Source organism: Sylvia atricapilla, chromosome 6 (assembly GCF_009819655.1).
Source record: "Sylvia atricapilla isolate bSylAtr1 chromosome 6, bSylAtr1.pri, whole genome shotgun sequence".
NCBI classification, from domain to species: domain Eukaryota; kingdom Metazoa; phylum Chordata; class Aves; order Passeriformes; family Sylviidae; genus Sylvia; species Sylvia atricapilla.
Genome location: NC_089145.1, coordinates 14,226,646 through 14,247,675, shown reverse-complemented (window position 1 = coordinate 14,247,675; position 21,030 = coordinate 14,226,646). Strand labels below are relative to the sequence as shown.

General features: G+C 42.6%; 1 protein-coding gene and 1 long non-coding RNA gene across 2 annotated transcripts; one reads left to right on the top strand and one right to left on the bottom strand.

Moving 5' to 3' along the window:
* The first annotated feature begins 6,709 nt into the window (after positions 1 to 6,709).
* TPH1 (tryptophan hydroxylase 1) lies at positions 6,710 to 20,802 on the top strand. Its single transcript, XM_066320848.1, has 11 exons — positions 6,710 to 6,778; positions 10,317 to 10,454; positions 11,450 to 11,633; positions 12,951 to 13,051; positions 13,720 to 13,787; positions 15,038 to 15,234; positions 15,687 to 15,822; positions 16,318 to 16,444; positions 17,541 to 17,636; positions 18,034 to 18,167; positions 18,497 to 20,802. The coding sequence occupies exons 1-11, from the start codon at positions 6,710 to 6,712 to the stop codon at positions 18,669 to 18,671; spliced, it is 1,425 nt and encodes a 474-aa protein (XP_066176945.1). The 3' UTR covers positions 18,672 to 20,802.
* On the bottom strand, positions 17,933 to 20,963 carry LOC136362394 (uncharacterized). Its single transcript, XR_010743793.1, has 2 exons — positions 20,878 to 20,963; positions 17,933 to 18,083 (listed from the first exon to the last, which is right to left on the bottom strand). It is a non-coding gene; the product is annotated as an uncharacterized lncRNA (long non-coding RNA).
* Between the last annotated feature and the right edge of the window lie 67 nt (positions 20,964 to 21,030).

The following is a 21,030-nucleotide window of genomic DNA, read 5'->3' as shown; positions in this document are numbered from 1 at the left end:
TCAATGGCCAGTGTCTAGACCAGAGGCTGCCCTCTGTCATCTGTTTCGCTGTGTGATTTCAGGACGTCAGTGGATGGGGGTGTCTGAAATCTGTGAACAGAGAACAGTCCTCTGAGATGACTTTGTTGTGAAGCCCTGAGAGACTTTGACAGAGTGGCTAGGAATGAACAAATCTGACCATGTCCTCTGTTTCAGAAAGGCTGATCATCTTCAGCACGGGGGTGCAACACACCAAAAACTTGATGGAACAGGCAAACCCAATGTCTTCCGTGATTGTTTGGGCCTTAGGATCATCTCTTGATTTCCCTTGGCCTGGCCACATTTAGGGTGTGTGAAATACATGGCATACAGTCTGCCTGCTTCTTACATTCAGTAAATTTAATATTGGATGCACTTTCTAAATGAATGTGAATACAGCAGAAGCTGGTTACTGGAGCGAGCCCACGGTGAGGCTGTGTCAGAAGGACCTGGAGAGCTCTTGTTCTCTTTCCTGAGTGGATCAAAGTCTGCTGAATCTCTTTCTGAGCTCTGCTTACTCATATCATTAGCAAGTACAAAGCTTTCTCCTTTGTTCGCTCCTCTACCTCACTCTGAATACACAATATGCTGCTGTTCTACTAATTAGGCCAACAGGCTGAGGTTAACAAACTCTGTGACTGCTCTTATCAGCAGGCTTATTTATGCATTTGACTATTTTGCTTTGTGTTTGTCTGTGATGTGAAAGCAGCGATGTGGATAATTCCTGAAGTTTTGTAATGATAATGTAGTAGAAATAATGGTACCAGGATGGTTCCTCAATAAATGGAGTCCACTTCTACTACAATTTGTGCTTAAGGGCTGGAGAAGTATCAGGACCTGGTCAGAAATAATCCTTGAATGCCAGGGGCAGCTGTTTTCAGTGGTGGTGGCTGAGGTTGCCTTAGGCTCTCGCACACTCTTCTCTTTTTGGATGCTTTGTCCTTCATTTTTAGGCTGGGCATTCTGTGCCTTGTACCTGGTGCCAGAGCCATCAGCACGAAGCAGCTTCTCAGGTTCCCCCCCTTGCCAGGGCTCTGGGGACAGGACTGGTGCAGTGCAGAGTTGTGACTTCGCTCAGACTGCTGTGGAGCCAGCTGTGAGCCTCCTCCTCAGCCCTGCCTGATCTCCAGGGGTTGGAGTGCAAGCCCGAGCAGAGCAGTGTCTGCAAGGCTCAATGCAATATTTCCTTGTCCTCTCCAGGCTGCACTGTATTTCCAGGCAGCAGGCAGATCAGTTTGTTGAGTTTTCCACTTGGTTTTCCCCATCCCTGGTTGATGGCTCTGCCTGGACTAAATCTTGTTTGCCCTAGTAACACAGGGAATCTTTGCTGGCTGGTGGCGGACCACATTTAAGTTGAGGTGACTTGACCAACCCTGAACAGATAAGGAAATAAAGTCGTAATTGGCACTTCTGTATCCAGTGACTCCAGAGTAACTGGAGCAAAGAGCTCTTTCAGGACTTTGGTTCCCAGCCAGACTACACTTTGGTTTGACATGTAGCTGATTAATATTAATTTTGTGGTATCATTTTCACTAGAAAAACAAATCAGAGCCTGGTTTGTCCATTGTCCCAGCAGCATCTAAACTAATCTTTTGTAAAGAGTTTACAAAGGTGTTGTTAGGAAAAACTACACCTTGTTTGCTCAGAGCAGCAAGTAACTCATGTCACTTGTGATTTTATATAGCTTTTATGAAATGAAAAATATTTCCTGCCTCAGATGAAAGGGCTAATATTACTTCTTTAAACAGTCCAAAGCAAATATACAAACAGTGAATGGTCTTTTGGCTGGATGTGCTTCAGTAGGTTTACACAGCAGCTCTGGCTTTTCAAAATAAGTGTGCTTGAAGGCTGTTGATACTACAGCTGGCTGAGTCATGACGAGAGGGTAATTTACCTCATTGGTTCCTACACTTTTCACTGGAAAAAGATATCTGTAAATATTTTAAATAATTGCATAATTTAAAATCCCACTTTTCCTTTTGTTGCATATTAACTGGTTATGAATTAGGTGCTTTACTAATCGACAACTATTCAGTAGCATGAATCGTTAACTGATTGCTAAACCACCCTCATGGGGATGTGTTTCTCTTCTCAGGGGTTGAGTCTTCCAGGCATTTCTCAGAGGTTGCTCTGAGCTCAGGGTGTGACACTGTCACAGTCTCAAGTTGGTGAAAGGCTGGGTGAATTGCTCCGGAAAGTGTTGAGAGAACTGTAGTTTGCAGAAGAAGGGAGAAAATGGAAGAATTCCCTGTAGAAAGGCAGGGATTTCAGATCCACACATTTCCTTGATAAATTGAAAAGCTTTGGATTTGGAGCTTTTTAACTCTCCGCATTTGGGTAGATGCCACAATGACAGGTTACCTCATTTAGGTGAGAAAAGTCAAAGGTTGAGAGAATGAAGGTTAGAAAGTGATTGGAAATGAATGCTGTTGCTTAGGTGTTGTGACAATAAATGCTTAATAAATACTAAAAATCAGTAGAAGAAAACGAGCCAGACATTAAGACCAGCAGTTTTTTGGGCATCAGTATAAAAGAGCATTGAAAAAATTCAATCAGAATATGAGGAAGATCCGTAAAACCTATACTGGAAAACAAACTCTGCAGAGGCCTGCACGATGCTCATCTTCACTCTTCCCTGTAACTTCCACAATGCTTGTCTAAGTGCCATGAGAATCTTAAGGCATGACTTGTCTGCAGCAGTTAATTAACAGAAAGGCAGAGGGCTGTGATTAGAATTTTCAGTTGTGTGCTCTGGAGAAAGTAATTATGATTAGAGCAGACTTGGTACTAAGTCATATTAAACCTGGTTTGTTCAGGCAGTTACAACTTCATACCTTTTCCTGGAAGAGTTTCAAGTGGTCCCTTTGCCTCAGACAAATGGACCTGCTTGGAAAGGCAGATGTCTGGGCCAAATAAAGCTCAAGGGGGTTTATACCTCAGAAGTGATGTTGTGAAATTGTCTTATCAGAGATTAGAGCACTTTCTCCTATCACATGGGGAGATCAAGTAATTCCCACTGATGACCTTGATAGGATTGAGAAGACTTTAGGGCTGACTGATTCTCTCCTGAGTCTTGCTGAATTCAGGTAGATAATCTTGTATTTCAGCAGAAGATTAATATCCTTTCAGAATGTTCTCAACCTGCTTTTCCATGGTTCTTGCCTCACCAGTTCAACAAAATCATCCCCTGACTCTCAATCTCTCCCCCAGTGCGGAACCCATGTACTATGCTGGTTTTTCTTTTTGCTACTTTTCTTTTCCCTTCCCAGACCAGCTTCCTCAGTGTATTGGTAAATGCAAGACTTGTGGCATGTCTGGAAAGATGTTGCCAGGTTAGTTGATTCTCTACGTATTTGACCCATGGAGAGCAAACTTTCTCAGAGTGGGAGGAAGAGGAGAGGTAGGGCAGAACGTTTATGCTGATGTGTTTCAAAGAGCAAAAACCATCCCTTTACTGTAGGGAGAGGAAGATATGCAGGTGTGACAGCTTGGTTTTAATACTTCTCAGCCTAAAAATCACCAGAGCATTTATCTACAAATGTGTACCCCCAAATGTTAGAATCACTGTTTGATTGCAAACTCTGCTGGTGAGTTTCTGCTTTGAAGAACAAACTAGAAACTCTCTGAAAACTAGAGCAGAGCCACCTCTCAGCTTGCAGATGGGAAGGAGGAATAGACTCATGGTATCTTCTGAAGCTGCTTGATGTTCCTGGAGCTACTCCACCGAAGAGCTGAGAAAACATCAGACTTCAGTCTGACACTACTCTGTCACTTGGATCTGATAGCAATGGAGGAGGGTTAATTTAATGAGGAATTATGAGGGAAAACATAATTGAAAGCCACTCTGGCAGCCTTCACAGTGAGTGCTGCCATGGTTGTTCTGTGCCAGTAAGAGAGGTTTTGTGGCAGCTGCACATGGCAAAGCCCTGTCCTGCAAAACGTGATCAGCTTGACCCACTTTTGAGCAGGGTCAGACCTGTGCCCCATCCTCAGGTGCTGATTATCTGTCTGAAGGGCTTTGTCTGCATGAGAGGCTATATGTGAGAAATCTCCTGCAGGCCTTAGAGAAAAATTAATCACTATATTGCCTTATCTCCCCTGGCATTAGGGGAGCCTTCTCTCCTCATAATTTTGATGCCTCAGTCGTCTCTGTCCTTCACAGTTCCTTCTCACCTCAGGGTCTGTGTAGATTTCTGACATCCCACTGAAAATTTTTGGTCCCTCTTTGCCTCGGTGTTCCTGCAGACCACTGAGATCACATTTCAGACCTTTTCTGAGTCAGTGTTTGCTTGTGCCACCTTCTGCCAGGATGAGCAGGGTAGCTCCTGTGCATTTTGGGCCCTGTTTGTGTTGTGCTCCATACCTGATTGCTGTGTTGTGTTGCTGTCTTCTGTGGTGAGGGGCCCAAGCTAGTGTTCTTAAATGGTAGAATATGCTGCCAGCTTTTGGGAAAAGGTAGAAATTTTTGTCTGTGTGTGAAAACACAAAGCAGCAGCTGTGCTAGTGACAGAGTGAGGGTTTTCCAAAACTCTGCAACCCTAGAACTGCGAAGATTCAGCTTTTGGATAAAACCTTTTAAGTAGTTCCCCTATAAAGCCATCCACAGATTCCTGGGAGCTGGAAACCCTGTGTGGAGAGGAGCAGAGCATGCTCCAGTGAGCACCCAGTGGAAACAGGCTGTAATCAAGTCCGTTCATGCTTTGTGGTTCTGCCCTTTTAGACCACAGGGCATTGGCTCTGGTGAACAAGCACTTCTTGCTTAAACCAGTGAATCAGCTTTAATCTGTTCCCCAAAACTCTGGCACCCCAGTTATCTGGTTATGTAACTAGTTAATTTCTTATTAGGGTAAATTTCCTTGGCCATTCCTGACCTCATTCCCATTGTTTCAGCAGTTATAGGTCAAGCTGCCTGTGGATTCTCCCTTATTATTCCTTCATTTGAGCTAGGGAAAATTGACAGATTAGTCATATTCTATCATAAGTGTCTTACTGTGCCCATGTTTACAGATGTATCATTAACACCAGGCTCTCACACAGTTAGGAGTCTGGGTAAAGATCCTATAAATTGTTTGCTTTCTGAGTCAACTCATTTGATGGGGAGATCTATTCTCCAGGAAGGAAGTGAAATGCCTGTTGTAGAGTTAAGATGTATATTGCAGTATTGTATAAATACTGCTTTTTCTTTATGAAGGGAAAATTGAATCATCTGGTGACAAAATATGTCCTATTATCAAACTGGAAAAAAAAAAGGTTTTTCAGGCTACGTCATCATTCATAGCTGTGTTGTTTCAATCCCGTGCTGTGTCTGAAGTGCTGAGCTAGTCATCCTCAGTCCTCTTAGAAACAGGACTGTTTGAAGTTCAGTGCCTTCCAGGAAGACCCTGATATCACTGCAGATGTTGGTGCAAGTGTGACTGTGCCTGCCTGGGTTAGGTGTCACTCTGTATATTGGCTTCACCAATATGATTTACCAGGTGTGTTATACCAGTGTCTAAGGGATCTAGCTGAAATCAAGGTTTAGGGCTTGGAACCTTTGCAGGCACTGAAGAGAAAGACACTGGAGATTTTTTCAGACATTTAGAGCAAAACTAGTTGCTGCTGATTTTGAGCATTTCTTTGAAAGGTTCATTAAAAAAATAAAAACATAAAAAAGGATCAGAGTCTTTGGTTTTGGACAGATCAATTAGAAAATAATCCATCTCTCCTCCCCAAAAGACCTCTAATGCCTCCAAGAGATTATGTTCCTGGGGAACGTTTTGGCTTCTCCTGCTGTAGACCAAAATCCCCTTATCTTAATGTTGCCAAGTCTGACCTGAGAGGAGTCAGTGAGGACTGGGATTATTGGAGTCTAAAAATCCATGAGTTTTTATATTATAAACATGTCAAGATGCATACAGAAAATAAATTACAGCATAGATGATACAAACAGATGTCATTTTCTGCTACGTGCTTATTCTTCCTGTATGTGCAGGAGCTTTTGAGAAAAGAAGTAATATGCTGCAATTCATTTTCACAGCAGAAATGCACTGCTGTTTTTAGTGAAGAGCTCAATACATCTGCCCACCGTGTTCCTCTCTGAGACTACAACCTGCACTATGTGCTGTCAAGAATTCAGGGGACTCACTGCTGAGTCCCCCGCAGCCTTGGAGGCCACTTTGCTCAGAGCCCCTCTGCTACAGGCCCAGCCTTCACCACCTCTCACTTCTGATGCAGTTTGCCTTCCCTTTCCCACAGGCAGCATACAGGAAATTTTACAGAGAGTGCACAAGTGTTGGGAAGCACCTGTGTGGCACGATTGAGGAAGACCCCCTCCGTCCAAATGCTCGCTCCCCTAAGCACCGTGGTGTGCAAATTTATGCTAACTGCAAACCCCCTTGAGTTACACACAAAAAGTCAGTCTCCTGTGGCCCCTCTTGAGTGACCGTGTCCGGGTGACCGAGGAGGTGTAACTCAGGAGGCAAAGGGCAGGTTTTCCCGGGGTGCCGTGGCGGGGAGCAGGTGGTGGCTGTGTCCGAGCATCGCTGTTCCGCAAACTGAGCGCACATTATGGAGAGGGTCAAGGCGCCCCTTTCCCAGCTGGGCCGGGCAGCGCTTCCCCCCGCCTCCCTGCATCCCTCCCCTCGGTCAGGGGCGGCTCTCGCCCCTGCATAAAGCCGGCGGGGCCGGGCGCTGCCCTGAGCCTGCCCCGGCCATGCACCCCGCGCCCCGCCGCGGCGCATCCCTGGAGGCGGCGCCGAGCCCGAGGGATCCCGCCGGGCAGGTGAGGAGCGGGACGGGCACAGGGGGAGCGGGACGGGCACAGGGGGAGCGGGATGGGCTCAGGAGAAGCGGGATGGGCACAGGAGAAGCGGGATGGGCACAGGTGAGGAGCGGAGTGCGCACGGATGGAGCGGGATGGGCACGGGAAGTGCAGGACGGCATCCTCGATGCCCGGCCCCGGGATCGGTCCTGGCTTGAGGAGTAAACGCCGCTTTTGTGGAGTCACAGCTCGGGAGCTTCGCTGTTGGAGTTCTCGAACGGGGATTTGGGAAAAACGGGAGCTTTCTGGCCCGGAGAATTTTTTCTTTGCTTGGAGAGCGGTAGTTGGAGAGACCTGGGGTGAGGCTCCCCTGGCGTCGGTGGCAGCGTTCAGTGCCGCTGGGGTTGGGATGGAACTGCTGTTTCTGGATAAAAGAGGGGGGGAAAAAATCTCTAAGTGTAAATGTGAGCATTTGAAAATAAGGCAGAGCAAAAGCAACTTTTGGTATATCATTGCTTAGGAGACAGAGAGTGTGATATAGCCCAGAAAAACTCACTCCTGGGTTATCCCACATTATAGTGGGAATTTACTTAGTGCGTGAGAGAAGATCAGATAAAAGCAGCACTTGGCATTGGCTGCAGTTACTGATACTGTGCAGTTGATAAAGTCTGTAAAATTCCTTGTGAAGACAAGAATGCTGACAGTAACAGAGTAAAGTTTCACAAAAATATTGCTTTGCTGTAGCCCTCAGATACTTGGAAGCCAAATAAGCTGCTCAGCACAGCTTTTGTTTTGGTGTCTGAGCGCTCTGAGTCTTAGGAAGAACTTTGGTGTGGCTGGAAAATGTAATGTGATATCTAGTTGTGATCACTTCTAAAATCATGTCTTCACCCTTCCCTGGAAGTGTGTCAAAAGGACAATGACAAAGCAGGGCAGATACTTAAAGGGAAGAGAATATAAAATGCCCATTGACATTTTTTATTAATCCTGATTGATGTCAATCAGTATTGATGCCTTTTCGAATCTTTTGAAAAGAATTTTTCATCTTCAATTTATGGTTCTGAAATGTAATTTTTTTAGGGAAATATGTTTGGATAATTTTAAATCCTGGTCATCTATTAATATAAAAATTAAAGCACAAAATCTGCACCTTCATATATCTTTCTCTCTGTGAACATCCTTTGGGGATAGGGAGAAAGGGAAGATAATTGCTATGGGTCTCAAAAAGTGCAATCTTTAACTGGAGAGCACCTAATTATCTATCTAAATAAAGGTCTTACAACATCCCTGTGTTTGTATATTTTCATCAAGCTTGAGTCAGGCAGGTGGAAAATCAGTTAATGATTTGCATCATTAATAAAAACATCAATGCAATATCAATTCCCCCTTCACCCTCCAAAAAGCTCAAAAGTGTTACCACGCAATGGAAAAGTATCAGAGTTTATTAGAGTTGGGTTGCTGAGTTACTGATAGAGAATATAATATAAGTGAAGTGCAGCCACTGGAGGAGAGGGGTTGTTTCTGCATTAGCATTTTCTCCTGTTGCCTTGCATCCCAATGGTTGCTGCATTACTGTCTTCAGTTCAGCTTTTAATTAAAGCAAATTATTAGCTCTGATGTAGGGTTTAATATGTAAACAGTGTGCATTTGGCATCTCAGTTTCTCTTGTCCTACTTGTAATTTGTAAGTTAGAGGTTAATATAAGAATATTCTATGTTTTGTTGTATTTTCTGCTTTGATCTCTTAAACACATAACTTTGTAGATGTTGTCACCTGATCCTAGACACAGTCTAAGTTGCAGCAGCAAAACACAAAAGGAGAGCATTAGTTCTTGGTGCAGGTAGTCTGTCCCAGCTGTGCACCTCATAACTTTGCATGCAGCTGTGCCAGATCTCATAAAGGCTCATCCAGGCTTAAGTCAGTGATCCTAAATGTGGAGTCAAGCCAACGTGCTGCATATTAGCCTCTTCTACAAACCAGCCCTACATTTACTGCCTTCAAAGACCACCACCTAACTCTATTTGTAGTGGAGACTTCTTTGCTTCTCCTACAGCAGGATCATCTGGACAGGATTTGGCTCACACAAATGCCCTCTCTGCACTTGAGAAAACAACCAATGACCTGTATGTAATCGTGGTGTTCATAGCTTTTCATTTTCTGCTTGAAATGGCTTTGCTCAGTGCCTGTTCCTGCCTCCTGTAATCGTGATCTGACACTGAAGTGAGCTGGGAAACCTGCAGGCTGCTCAGTTGAACCTGGACTGGGCTTGCCACACACTTCCAGCAGAAAATTTGATGTCTGGACTCAAGCTGAGGGAGATCATTGACTTTGGTGGATCAGAAACAGTGTGATGGTCTGACACTGTTGCCCAGGCTCATCATATAGTGGCAGCTCACTAGAGGTGGGAAGCCAGTCAGAAATCCAAATATTTTCATCGCACCATAAAAGCTGGAGAGACTGAGTAAAGGAATCAATGGAACTGGAGCATTTTGATTACATTTTTGCTTTGCTCTTTTCATTTCTGAAAATGTCTCAAGATAGTGATATCTTTCAAAGCTGTGTTAGATCAAAAAATAATTCCAAATAGCAATAATGCACCTTCATTGTTCCTCTCCTATTTCTATCTGACTTAATCAGAAATTTACCCTTTATTCTTTCTTTTTTTACAAGGTTTGAAGACATGAGGGACAGCCTTGGCCCATAAGCTTTGTATTTTTTCCTCACTTTGCATTTTCCCCATTCTTTACTGTTTTAGTATTATCTCTATTTATGGCCTGGCTACATGTAGCTAAGAATATGGTCTGTGATAGCTGCTGATTTCCACACAGTGAGGAGTGTGATCCCTGGTGAGGTACAAAACCACATGGTCTTGACAGTGTCTGCATTTTTATTGTGTGATTTGGGTGATTATGCCAAGGGTTTGGCAGACAAATTAGGGGATGTGGCAGGAGGAGCAGCTTGGCTGTGGTTGATCAGAGTGGGACTGTCTCTTTAGCCAGCGGGTTCTGGCCAGCAAAACATTTTGCCTCCTTAGGTTTGACTCCTTGCCCTATGAAAACAGTGTTTTATGGTTATGTAACAAAAGAGAGGCAGTGATTTTTCAATTCTGATCTACTGAATCCTGATTCATCTTTTCCTACCTATGTCCTGTGGGGCTTGGATTATTCTCTTTGCCAGTGTTCACTGAACCTGCTAACAAGAGTTTTGTGGAATGTACTATTTCTGCTGACATCTTATTGCTCCCCTTCCTCTCAGTAACAATGCTAATTATAAACAATACATTGAAAAAGATATACATTTTTCTGCATCCTAGGGAATGACTAAATATGTCCATAAAACCATTCAAATAAAAGAAAGATATCTTGGTATTTCAATCTCTCACAAATTCTAACTATAAGTGCTTAACTTTATTTCTATCATTATGATTTAATTAATAGTTTTCATTTTGTCATTGATCAGTCAAAGCACAGCATTACCCCAAGACGACCTGAAATGTAAAAACTTACACTTTTTGCACTTCTACCCATTCAAATACATTTGTTTGTTTGTTTGCATCTAGTTGAATAAGTCAGCTTACATGATGATTGATGATAACAAAGAGAATGAAGACCATGCATCTGAAAGAGGAAGGACAGCCATCATTTTTTCCTTGAAGAATGAAGTTGGAGGACTCGTAAAAGCATTAAAACTCTTTCAGGTATGTATGTTATAATCATATAATCATCCCAGCAGCTCCGCACTTTTTAATTAAATAATTAAATTTAATTAAAATTAAATTAAATAAATAAGGGTAGTTTTGGAACACACAAGGATTGATTACATCCATTTATTAAGGATGTGATTCTTAACCTGGCTCCCACTTTGCCCTCAAAATTACCCATGAAGGCAGATGTATGCCTCAGAAATTAAATGATAGCTGGCTAAAAATCTTATTGGCACCGACTAAACACTGAGAGAGGTTTGTCTTTCTCCCTCATGACAAGAGGATTGGCACTCGATGGTTTTGCTGGGAATTAGAGGTGGTCTGAAGCCCCTGCTGATGGCAGGTAGACACTTGGGGTGTTGCTCTGCACTGTGTCGAGTGTCCTGCCCTTGTCACACTGCCCAGCAAGCTGAAGGTGGCAGAGGAGCTGCAATTGCACAGCTGCTGGGCAGGTGTTGTGTGAGGAATATGTGCAGTGCCACTGCTCTGGTATGTGGCCCTGCGTGTTTTAGCCTGGGGTTTTCTCAGTGTTCCTAATATAAAACACATGATTAAATAATTTTTCAGATTAAAGAAAAGTGAAACTAATGCCCTGAAAACTGCTGCTTTTAAATCCCTTGCTTGCTTGTGAGATAATTATATGGTGACTTGATTGGCATTTTGGTGAGTTTTGCTAATCAGCTTCCTAAGGGAAGGATGAAAGAAAAAGGTCTATGAATTCAAACCTCCTGACTGTGTCTTTATGTGCTTTCTGAATGTAAAAAACCTGAAAGAACACAGGTTTGCTTTCATTTTCTTCTGAATAGAAAATCAAACCTTTTCTCCCCTTCAATCAGCAGACTGCTATCAAGAGATCCAATTAGCTAAAATAGGTTCATAGAGGTGGTGAAGAGTTCATGGCAGTAGAATATTAGTTTGAAAAACTATTTTAACTTTTAGTCAATTGTTTTTAGCCTATCTCTTTGAGAACATTACTTCTTACTAAACAGGAGAAGCATGTAAATCTGGTACACATTGAGTCAAGGAAGTCCAAGAGACGAAATTCTGAGTTTGAAATCTTCGTGGACTGTGACAGTAACAGGGAACAACTGAACGAGATCTTCCAGCTCCTGAAATCCCACGTCAACATTGTCTCTGTGAGCCCAACAGAGCATTTCAATGTCCAGGAAGATGGTGGGTACAAAAGGCGGTTCAGATGAAAATGCACTTCCAGTTGTGTTGGTTTGAAATTGTTTTATGGTTGTCCACACCTGCACTTGTGTTGTGTCTTCAGGCACCTGCTACCAGGTACCTGTTTCTGTGTTGTGTGGGAGTGTAGTCTGGCTGTCACCTGGGAGTTCAGGCTGTGTCAGCCTGCTACAAATTGTGTCTGCTGTCTGTGCTCCTGTCCCTTCCCAGCACAGCCCAGCTGGTGCCAGTGGGAGTCCTGCATCCGTGCATGTCAAAGCAGGCAAAGTCTGAGTGCAGGGCTTGGGTACGCCACAGTGGCAGAGGTGTAATACTGACAGACCCCAGTTCAGTTCAGACACTGGGGAGAGTGGCAGAGGGATTCTGCAATTTCCTCATTTAGTTCTTGATTTTGTTGTCTTTTTTTAATCCAATTTTAATTGTAACTGGATACTTATATTAGTATAACAGTGGTGCCTTATACCTTTAGATACTATGTGTTGTGTTTACCTTTACTTTTAATTAAAGAGATGGCCAAAGTTCAGGGCAGCAGGAAGCTGGTCCCATGTATTTCTCAGTTATTGTGCTTGGGAAGGAGAGATCAGGAGTTCTTGGATAAAATGGCTTACTTTAGCCCTAAGTAAGGGGAAATTCCATCTAAACAGTCTCCTGACCTTTTTAAGTAAACTGAAGAGGCAGAAAAATAGTCTATTACTGCTCGGCCATAAGCTTGGCAAAAAACTCTCCTAGGCTAAAAAAACCCCAAAAATAGTTGGTAGAAAAAATGTAATGATGCACCTTCTCTCAGGCAGTGAGGCCTCCTGTTCCCCTTCCCCCCAGACCCCTCAAGGCAGAGCTGGATGCTTCTCACGTAGATAATCATGGCGAAACATCCATTTTCCATGGTCAGTAAAGCAGGATGAGAGGACTCTAATCTGCTCCCACTCTGCCCAGGGACCAGAGGCAAATTGCTTCTGTTCTCCTCTGCACCCTTTGTACCCTACAAGGTTCCCAGCAGCTCTACACAGGGAGACCTTGTCTCCATGGGATCCTCTAGATGCTACTCTAACTACAGGAGAGAAACCTGCGTTAACTTTCCTTCCCAGAGGCTCTGGAGCTGGCTGTGCAGACTGTGGCAGTGACCGAAGAGGAAGTGTGAGCTGGAGGCTGGTGCCAGATAGGCAAAGAGCTCCCTTGTCTTATTCATGCCCCTTTAATTTACACAGTGAGCTGTAACCACCATAGCCATACTTGAAAGCAGCGTTTCCTCCCTCGGCGTGCTCGGTGTTATTAATAACCTTGTGGATTCCATGCCTTCCCTAGGCATGGAGAACGTTCCCTGGTTTCCGAAGAAGATCTCAGATTTGGATAAATGTGCAAACCGGGTGCTGATGTACGGGTCTGACTTGGATGCCGACCATCCCGTAAGTACTTTTCCCTCCCTACATCCAGTCCATAGCTGGAAACATACTTTGTGGAGCTGACCTAAAAAAATTGCAGCTTTTCCTCCTCCCTCTCCTCTCCCTCAATGGTGTTTCTGGGGGTCTGAGCACTTTCTCTTGGGGATTTCATGTCTATTTCTTTTTTCATGGAAGACTGACTGAATTCAGTTCCTGTGCTTTTCTGCAGGGCTTGCCAGTGCAAGAACTCCAGGTCAGGGCCTTGAGTGGTCACATACAAATTAAAGAAGCTAAAAAAAGCTATTTTGATGCAGGCATTCTTCCTCCTCTTTCTTCCTTACTGGAGAAACCAAATTGGTATTTGGGGAGTGAAAATGGGCAATTTGTTCTATAATTCTGAAAAATTATGCCAGTAAAAAACTTTGTATGAATACTGATACAACTAAAATGAATCCTTCTCTAGAATATGTAGTTGCATAAACCAGCTGATTCCTACTTTGGAGTATTTGCTTAGTTCGCATCTATTAAACATTTCAGACTACCTCTAAGAGTTTCCTGCCCTCTCCTTTCATTCTTACACATGATACTTTTCTATTCTCCAACTGAAGAAATGTCAAGTGTCCTGGTTTAAATTGATTTATTTATTATGGCTTGGAAACTCACTGAACAGTGTTTTTCTTTCTCCCCACCAGGGTTTCAAAGACAATGTTTATCGCAAGAGGCGAAAGTATTTTGCAGACCTGGCTACAAACTACAAACAGTAAGTTTGAATTCTTCCAGAAGAAGCCTTCTGGGTGTTTTAACATAATAGCAAAGTGGACTGTGAGGAGCTCACCTTCCTGGGCTCAGATCAGGCTGAGACATGCAGGTTCAGCTCAGGAATCAGAGCCAAGGAGGTGTATGGAAGGGAGATGTAAGGCAAGATGAGAAGGTAGATTGGGGCACCTCTGGTCAGTCTGAGGCCGTGTGGCTTGGCCAGCTGCTCTGCAAAGGAGAGGCAGGGGAGGAAAATCCCAATATCCAGCCCAGTGACCACGAAAGTAAACTTTCTGAGCAAATGTTAATACTTGCATTTTCTTTCCTGGTTGAAATTAGCATGTGTGATGTGTAGATAAGAAGTTTTCTGTGAAAAAAAATTCTAAGAGCTTCTGTCTTTAGAAATGCTTCTTGGCAGGGGGTGGAGCTCTTAAAGCAGCAAGGGTTTCATAACTCAGTGCTGTAAATTCTTTCTAAATGTGATTTTCATATGGCCTGATTGAATTTAGGTGTCAAGTTCCTGAACTGAAAATGACCTAGAAAAGGTCTGTATTTAGAGTTCTATTGCACTGTGTGTTTAATGTAACTGGTTACTACATTCCCGAGCTGATTACTGTTAATGTGTTGTTGACAGAGATTCTCTTGGGAAAGATTTTTCCATGCCAGTTCCCTGGCTGGCAGTGGAAAGGCAGTGTAACACTGGCTTCACCATATTCCACTTTATTCAAGGTCCTGAGGACTAAATAGGAAAAGAGACTAAAATTAATATGCTCAGACAGGCACTTGTCTCCTGCACAGAAGCATGATTTTTACCTGATGTGTATATTTAGCTGCTGTCACACCATGTGTTGTTAATCTAGGGAATTCTCTTTTCCTGAAACAAGTTAAAAGGGTAATTGCAGACGGAGAAATCCAACATGGAAAAGGATGTGTTATCAGCTCCTGAAGCTGTGAAGAGACTATGTAGGTATTTTAAACCTTACTTTTGGCATTGAACAGTTACGAAACTGTTTACAGAAGCAATGCTTTAAGTGAGCTCAATGCAAAGATTCCTGACAGCTGGTTAAAGTGAAAAAAAGGCAAGTCCTTAGACTAAAAGCTTTCCAGGACATAGACCAGATCTCACTGTGTATTTGACAGAGTCTAGTGCCAGGTGTCACAGTCATACAGGTGTTAGATACTAATAGTAGGTAAATGAGTCACCTCTTATTAGCCATTTACTAGGGATGTTTTTTCTTCCTCTTCTTCCTGCAGTGGTGATCCAATTCCCAAGATTGAATTCACTGAGGAGGAGATCAAGACTTGGGGGACTGTGTACCGAGAGCTTAACAATCTTTACCCAACATATGCCTGCAGAGAGTACCTTAAAAACCTACCTTTGCTCACCAAACACTGTGGGTACAGGGAAGACAATATCCCCCAGCTGGAAGATGTGTCCCGCTTCCTGAAAGGTAGTGTGCTGGTTTTCTAAAGTTCTCTAATTTTGAAAATAAACTGAGGTCCACTGCAAATCCCACTATTTTGTGGGCACAAGGAAACATCCTTGGTGACTTGTATTCCTTCTGGTCCTTCAAGAGGCCTTTTGGCCATCTGTGTTTTAATGTATTGTGCCTTCAATGCGTGCAATGACATTTGAGGGGCAGAGGCTGAAAAGATTGTTAGGATTGGCTAAGGAGATACCTGGCTGTATTGTTGACTCTAGATACGGAACCCTAGGAAATCCATTGGCACAGAGGTAGGGCCACTTTAAAAAATGTTGCTCATTCTCAAGCCTACACCTAATTTTTCTAATCGTGCCTCATTTTCCCACATGCTTTTAAGCCAAGGTAGTGCCATGGCTGTCACCTCAGTCCCAGCAGGTGTTGTGCATCCTGTGCTAAACAGTTTGTCTGTTCACTTTCAGAGCGCACAGGCTTCACCATTCGCCCCGTTGCTGGATATCTGTCGCCCAGAGACTTCTTGGCAGGATTAGCCTTCCGAGTTTTTCACTGCACTCAATATGTCAGACACAGCTCGGACCCTCTCTATACACCAGAGCCGTGAGTCATTTAACCCTGTGGTAGAATTTGAGAGAAAGTTTTCAATCTTGCTTGCCCAGAGCTTTGTTACTTAAAAGCTGGTCAAGAACACCAGCATAAAACTTATTTTTAAGGTGCTGAAGACCCAGCCTTCATGCTGAATGTAATGAAGTTACAGCATGCTGAACTGCCACCTTCATAAGTGCAGGATTTTCAAAAGTACAGGATGTTATTGGAGAGTTCCTCTTACTGATATCACCATGTGCAGTTAGTTTAATATCCAGTTGCCTTGAAATTGGGGAGCTCAGACCTTAATTTTAGGCACCTTCCTTTGAAAATCTGTTTTTATGCACTTTATATAGGGTTGGTATGGTCTGCTCAGAGAAATGGGTGACACTTTTCTGTCTTTTGGACAATAAAGTTTAATGCAAGACATTTTATCTTTAAAGAGGTGCTGCATTTTCACTTTGCCACAAAGACAAATCATGAGATTTCTTGCTTTGTTTCTTTTTCCAGTGACACTTGCCATGAGCTCCTAGGCCATGTCCCTCTTTTGGCTGAACCCAGTTTTGCTCAGTTCTCCCAGGAAATTGGTCTTGCATCACTTGGGGCATCGGATGAGGCTGTCCAAAAACTGGCAACGGTGAGTGTTTGAGTGCCTGGGGATTCCATCAAAAGCTTTGTGCTTCACTGGGCTGATCCCACACCATCGAATAAATTTGGAGTTCATGTCAGTGTTAGCCACACCAGCTGCTAGATCTGTATGTTTCACTGGTCCCTGAATTTCAAAGCATGAAAAAATTTTCCATGCTAGGAGGAAAAACCCCACTTTAAAGTTGATATGACTGGTATTTTTCTTCACTCTACTGTCAGCTTCGGCTTCTGGTGGTAGATCACTTCTTGCAGACTGAAATTTTATGGTCTATTTCTTTCAGACAAATTCTTTCTTCTGGGAACATGACTCAATGATTTGAAAGTGTTCTATTTCTTCAATGTATAGAATGAATTGAAATTATATGTTATTGAATGTGGGGAGTGCTAGCATTAGATACTTTTCAGTCAAGAAATTAAAATAATATAAACTAAACTAATTTTTTGGATATCAGTCTCTGGATGCCTTGGCAAGAGTATTTTAAGATTAAAAGTAAATTTAGATGAAAAATAATTGGTGCCAGTTATGCAAGAACTAGCTTGCCAATTTTTAAAATTTCTTTTCCCATCTCATGTAGCTAGTGGTAAAACTTCCTAGTGGTACTACCTTCAGTGGGAGCAGAACTAAGCCATCTATGAAAACAGTGTTCCTTCCTGTATAGCTGCAGAAATCCTGAAATTCAGCATACCGAATGTCTTTAATTTTACAGCATACTAAGTAAATGAGAAACAAACTGCAGTGGGCTGTTCTCACTCACTCAAACATCCTCTCTATCCAGTGTTTGTTTTAAGCTGAGGCTGTGATTTCATGTCAGGGTTTCTCAAACAGATATACACCTCAATGATTGCACTGGCATTACCATCTTCCAGCCCAGATGAGGGATCTAAAACATCCACCTTTCTTATGAGAAACATGCAGCCCTGTGGTTCTTCTTCCTTCCATTCTGGCTTTCCTCTTCTTTAAATAACTGAGTGATAATTACCTGATACTTGCAATGATTTTATGCTACCTACAAATACAAATACTCCCATCTAGTTCACCACAGCATCTTTGATGAAGGCTGAATTGTTTTACTCCTCTGTTTCAGTGCTACTTCTTCACGGTAGAGTTTGGCTTGTGCAAGCAAGAGGGACAGCTACGAGTTTATGGGGCTGGCTTGCTCTCTTCGATTAGTGAGCTCAAGGTAAGAATGGCTACTGCTTGTTTGCCTCTTTTCTTTGTACCTCATTATTATTGCCACTGTTTCCCCTTGCTTTTTTTGAAGTCTAATTTCTTGATGTTATAGTCCAGGTAAGATTAATGCTCTGTTGGTTTAACCAGATTCGTAAAACACTGCTCTTGTTTATACAAGCCTCACATCTGTGGAGTCCCTTTTCTCACCCAGACTGGCAGAATATGTCTGTTCAGAATAATTCGGTTTGTTAGGCTTTAATCACTGTTCATCTGCAGATAAAAATTTTAACACGTGATGCATTAAAATAATCTCACATTATCCTTTTCATTCACTTTATCATATGTCATCTTCCTCCTGGTTTCTATGGATGGTGATGTTCCTCTGACGCATGATAACACGTTACCAGCACTCACTCTCTGACAGTGCCAAAGTCAAGCCTTTTGATCCAAAGGTCACCTGCAAGCAAGAATGTCTCATTACAACTTTCCAGGAGGTTTACTTTGTTTCCGAAAGTTTTGAGGAAGCAAAGGAAAAGATGAGGTACAGATTCCATCCCACTCCCCCCTCTCCTTCTTTTTATAAATGCAGATTTGGTTTTATATATCTCTCTGTAGCAGCATCAAACCCTTTAACCCTTATTACAGTTTTGTAACTATTTTTCACTGTGTTCGAATTTTGGTTAGAATTTTCTTGGTCTTCCAGGTATTGGGTGGGAGATACATAACAATTAGAACTATTTTAAAATAGTTTAGAAAAACGGGTATTGATACTGGCTGCATACGGAGAATGCATTTGTGGCTTATGTCTTGTTTATAACATCCTCTTTTGGCAATAACACACTCTTCTTTTCTTTTTTTTCACCTCAATAGAGAGTTTGCAAAAACCATCAAGCGCCCCTTTGGGGTGAAGTACAACCCCTACACTCAGAGTGTGCAGATCCTGAAAGACACGAAGAGCATCGCCAGCGTGGTGAACGAGCTGCGCCATGAGCTGGACATTGTCAGCGATGCCCTCAGCAAGATGGGCAAGCAGCTGGAAGTTTGACACCCTGTCAGCACTGTGGTGCAAGCCAATTCTTCCCTTTCCCCCACTGGTTTCTTTCTAGGTATATAATGTGTTGCATGCAGAACTCCTTTACACACCGAAGAGTGAATGGCCCATAAGAACATAACAGTTTTATCTTGTTGCTCTCCATAAATTTCCTCACATAAATGCATTCCTCCATCCTCCTTAAGTAAAAAAGGTCCAGAGTTGCCTTTTAGAACTTGTACGGGAATAGAGACATTGTTAGACTGGAGAAAAAGTGTGGTCTGTGGATCAGGTCTGGGATCAGATGCTGCAGGAGGTGGCTTATGAGGCAAAGACTGAGTAATTCAGCCTAGGGAGAATTCAATTTCTGACTCCAGCGGTCTATGCTACGGATTGCATAGTGCTGAAGACATGACAGCATAGAAGCTGCGCTAATTCAGTGTTTCTAAGTCTGTGTTACTAAGTTTGAAACTTGAATGATTACAATTCACAAATACACAAATAGCTGGAGGTTCAACATAGTAGAAGGGAAGGGTCAAATCTTGCTTTCAAAGGGTTTATTCTTGCCACAAAGGGTTGCAAATGTGCTGTTTGGCATGCTTCTAGTATAAGGCTGAGATATAGCTGCTGCCTGAAATCCTAATTACGCTTATTTTAAGTGATTTGCTAGTGGCTAGGAGTCAGGATTTTTGTTGCTGTCCTTGATATTGCACCTGAGGGAAGACCTTTCCTTACAAAGATACCATTTACCTTTTTCCTGATTGAATTAATTTAACAAAAAATACAGCAACCCATCAAGCATTGACTTAGCATAAAGCCTAAAACCATTTCCAAACTGCAACTTCATATTCAAAATAGCTTAATCTGCTCTAAAATAACATCTAAGTTTAAAATAACAGCCAAAGCTCATAGACCAGTGTACTTTATGTAAAAATAAATATCCTGTTGATTGCTCAGTCACTTTTTTGACCTGCACAAGCTGCACAAAAATACATTCAGTTTCTTCTTTACCTGACCTGAACACATTCATTCTCTATCAATCAAACTATAAGTGAAACTGAAAGGCCCAAGCATTTCATAGGAATTCTGTGGCTATGAAGGTAACAAATTACCTTGTACTGTAAAGTATACCTGATTCCAAAGAGCACTTTGGAAATGTTGGGAAGCAGTGTCCTGCTGAATTGTCTGCATTGCACAGTAGCAAACTTGCCTGTGTTGAGGGTCCCACAGTTCCAAGCACCCTGCAGAGCTGTGCAAAGTTTCTGCTGCTCCTGTCCTGGCCACACGTACAGGACATGAGACATTCAAATGGGGGATGTGTGATGTGCAGGCTGTATTTAATAGCACCCTAGGCACTGGTTTTTTCATACACAGATCTTATCAGGAAATCCAGAAAGCACGCTGCAAGTATGGTGTGAAATCTTAAATACACCGGAGATGCTAGAACTTGAAAGGACTTTCATGAAACCTCTGTGCTTCAAAATTACTTTGAGTTTCATATGCTTTCTAGTAGGACACCTCTGCTCCATAAGCAATTGCCAGGCCAACCTTTCCACACATACTCACTGTTTAAATCAAGGCTAGATCGTTTCTTCTGTGGCCATTAAGCTGCTATAACTTTGTTTTAAAGAGCATTTCAGATGTTGAATTATGATCTACAACATTTATGGCTTACATTACACTTAATTTAAAAATAGATTTTAGGAACTTTGTCTTTCTAAAGAAGAAACCTTCTAAGTGAGTAAGAGAGGATCTGTTTTGTCTGCTTCTGTGATAACAGTTAATATTCAGCTATAGTTTTAACAACATTGGATTTATTGATGTTGTTGAAATATACATAGATCTGTGTTACTTCAAGCCTTGTCTGAACTATGTATACATCTCAAGTAGAAGTTCTTAAAGTTGTTAAATTAGCACCTATTTTCAAGTACTTAGTAAAAACAGCAGTTGTATCTTTATTTGCGTTTGTGTAGCAAAATAAAAAGTTAACTGCTAGAAGTAGTACGGAGAAGATGCACTTCCACGGCACTAACAACGTGTATGTTTGGCTTCACCCATCCAAACCTTCTGTAAAACGGTGATAATTTCAGTACCTTACACCATTGTGGAAGCTTAAATGTCAACGAAATAAAGGAGTTGCTGGTAATTATCAGAATCACCCAAGCTCTTTACTTCGGCACCATAGCAATAAACATGCGAAGAAAGTCATGTTTTCACAAACCCTTAGCCGGGTGACGGTGTGGGTGTTGACGCCTTTCAAACGGGTCGCAGTGTCCCCACCGCCTTTGGGCAGCGGCTTTGTCCCGGACACAGACACGGCTCTGCACAGCTCAGCTTTGGGGTAAAACACTAAATTCGAGAGGATAATGTGTGC

Coding starts and splice junctions, on each gene's coding strand:
- TPH1 (XM_066320848.1), top strand. CDS start 6,710: ATGCACCCCGCGCCCCGCCGCGGCGCATCCCTGGAGGCGGCGCCGAGC. Junction 15,823..16,317: donor CCTCTCTATACACCAGAGCC/GTGAGTCATTTA, acceptor TTCTTTTTCCAG/TGACACTTGCCATGAGCTCC. Junction 16,445..17,540: donor CTGTCCAAAAACTGGCAACG/GTGAGTGTTTGA, acceptor CCTCTGTTTCAG/TGCTACTTCTTCACGGTAGA.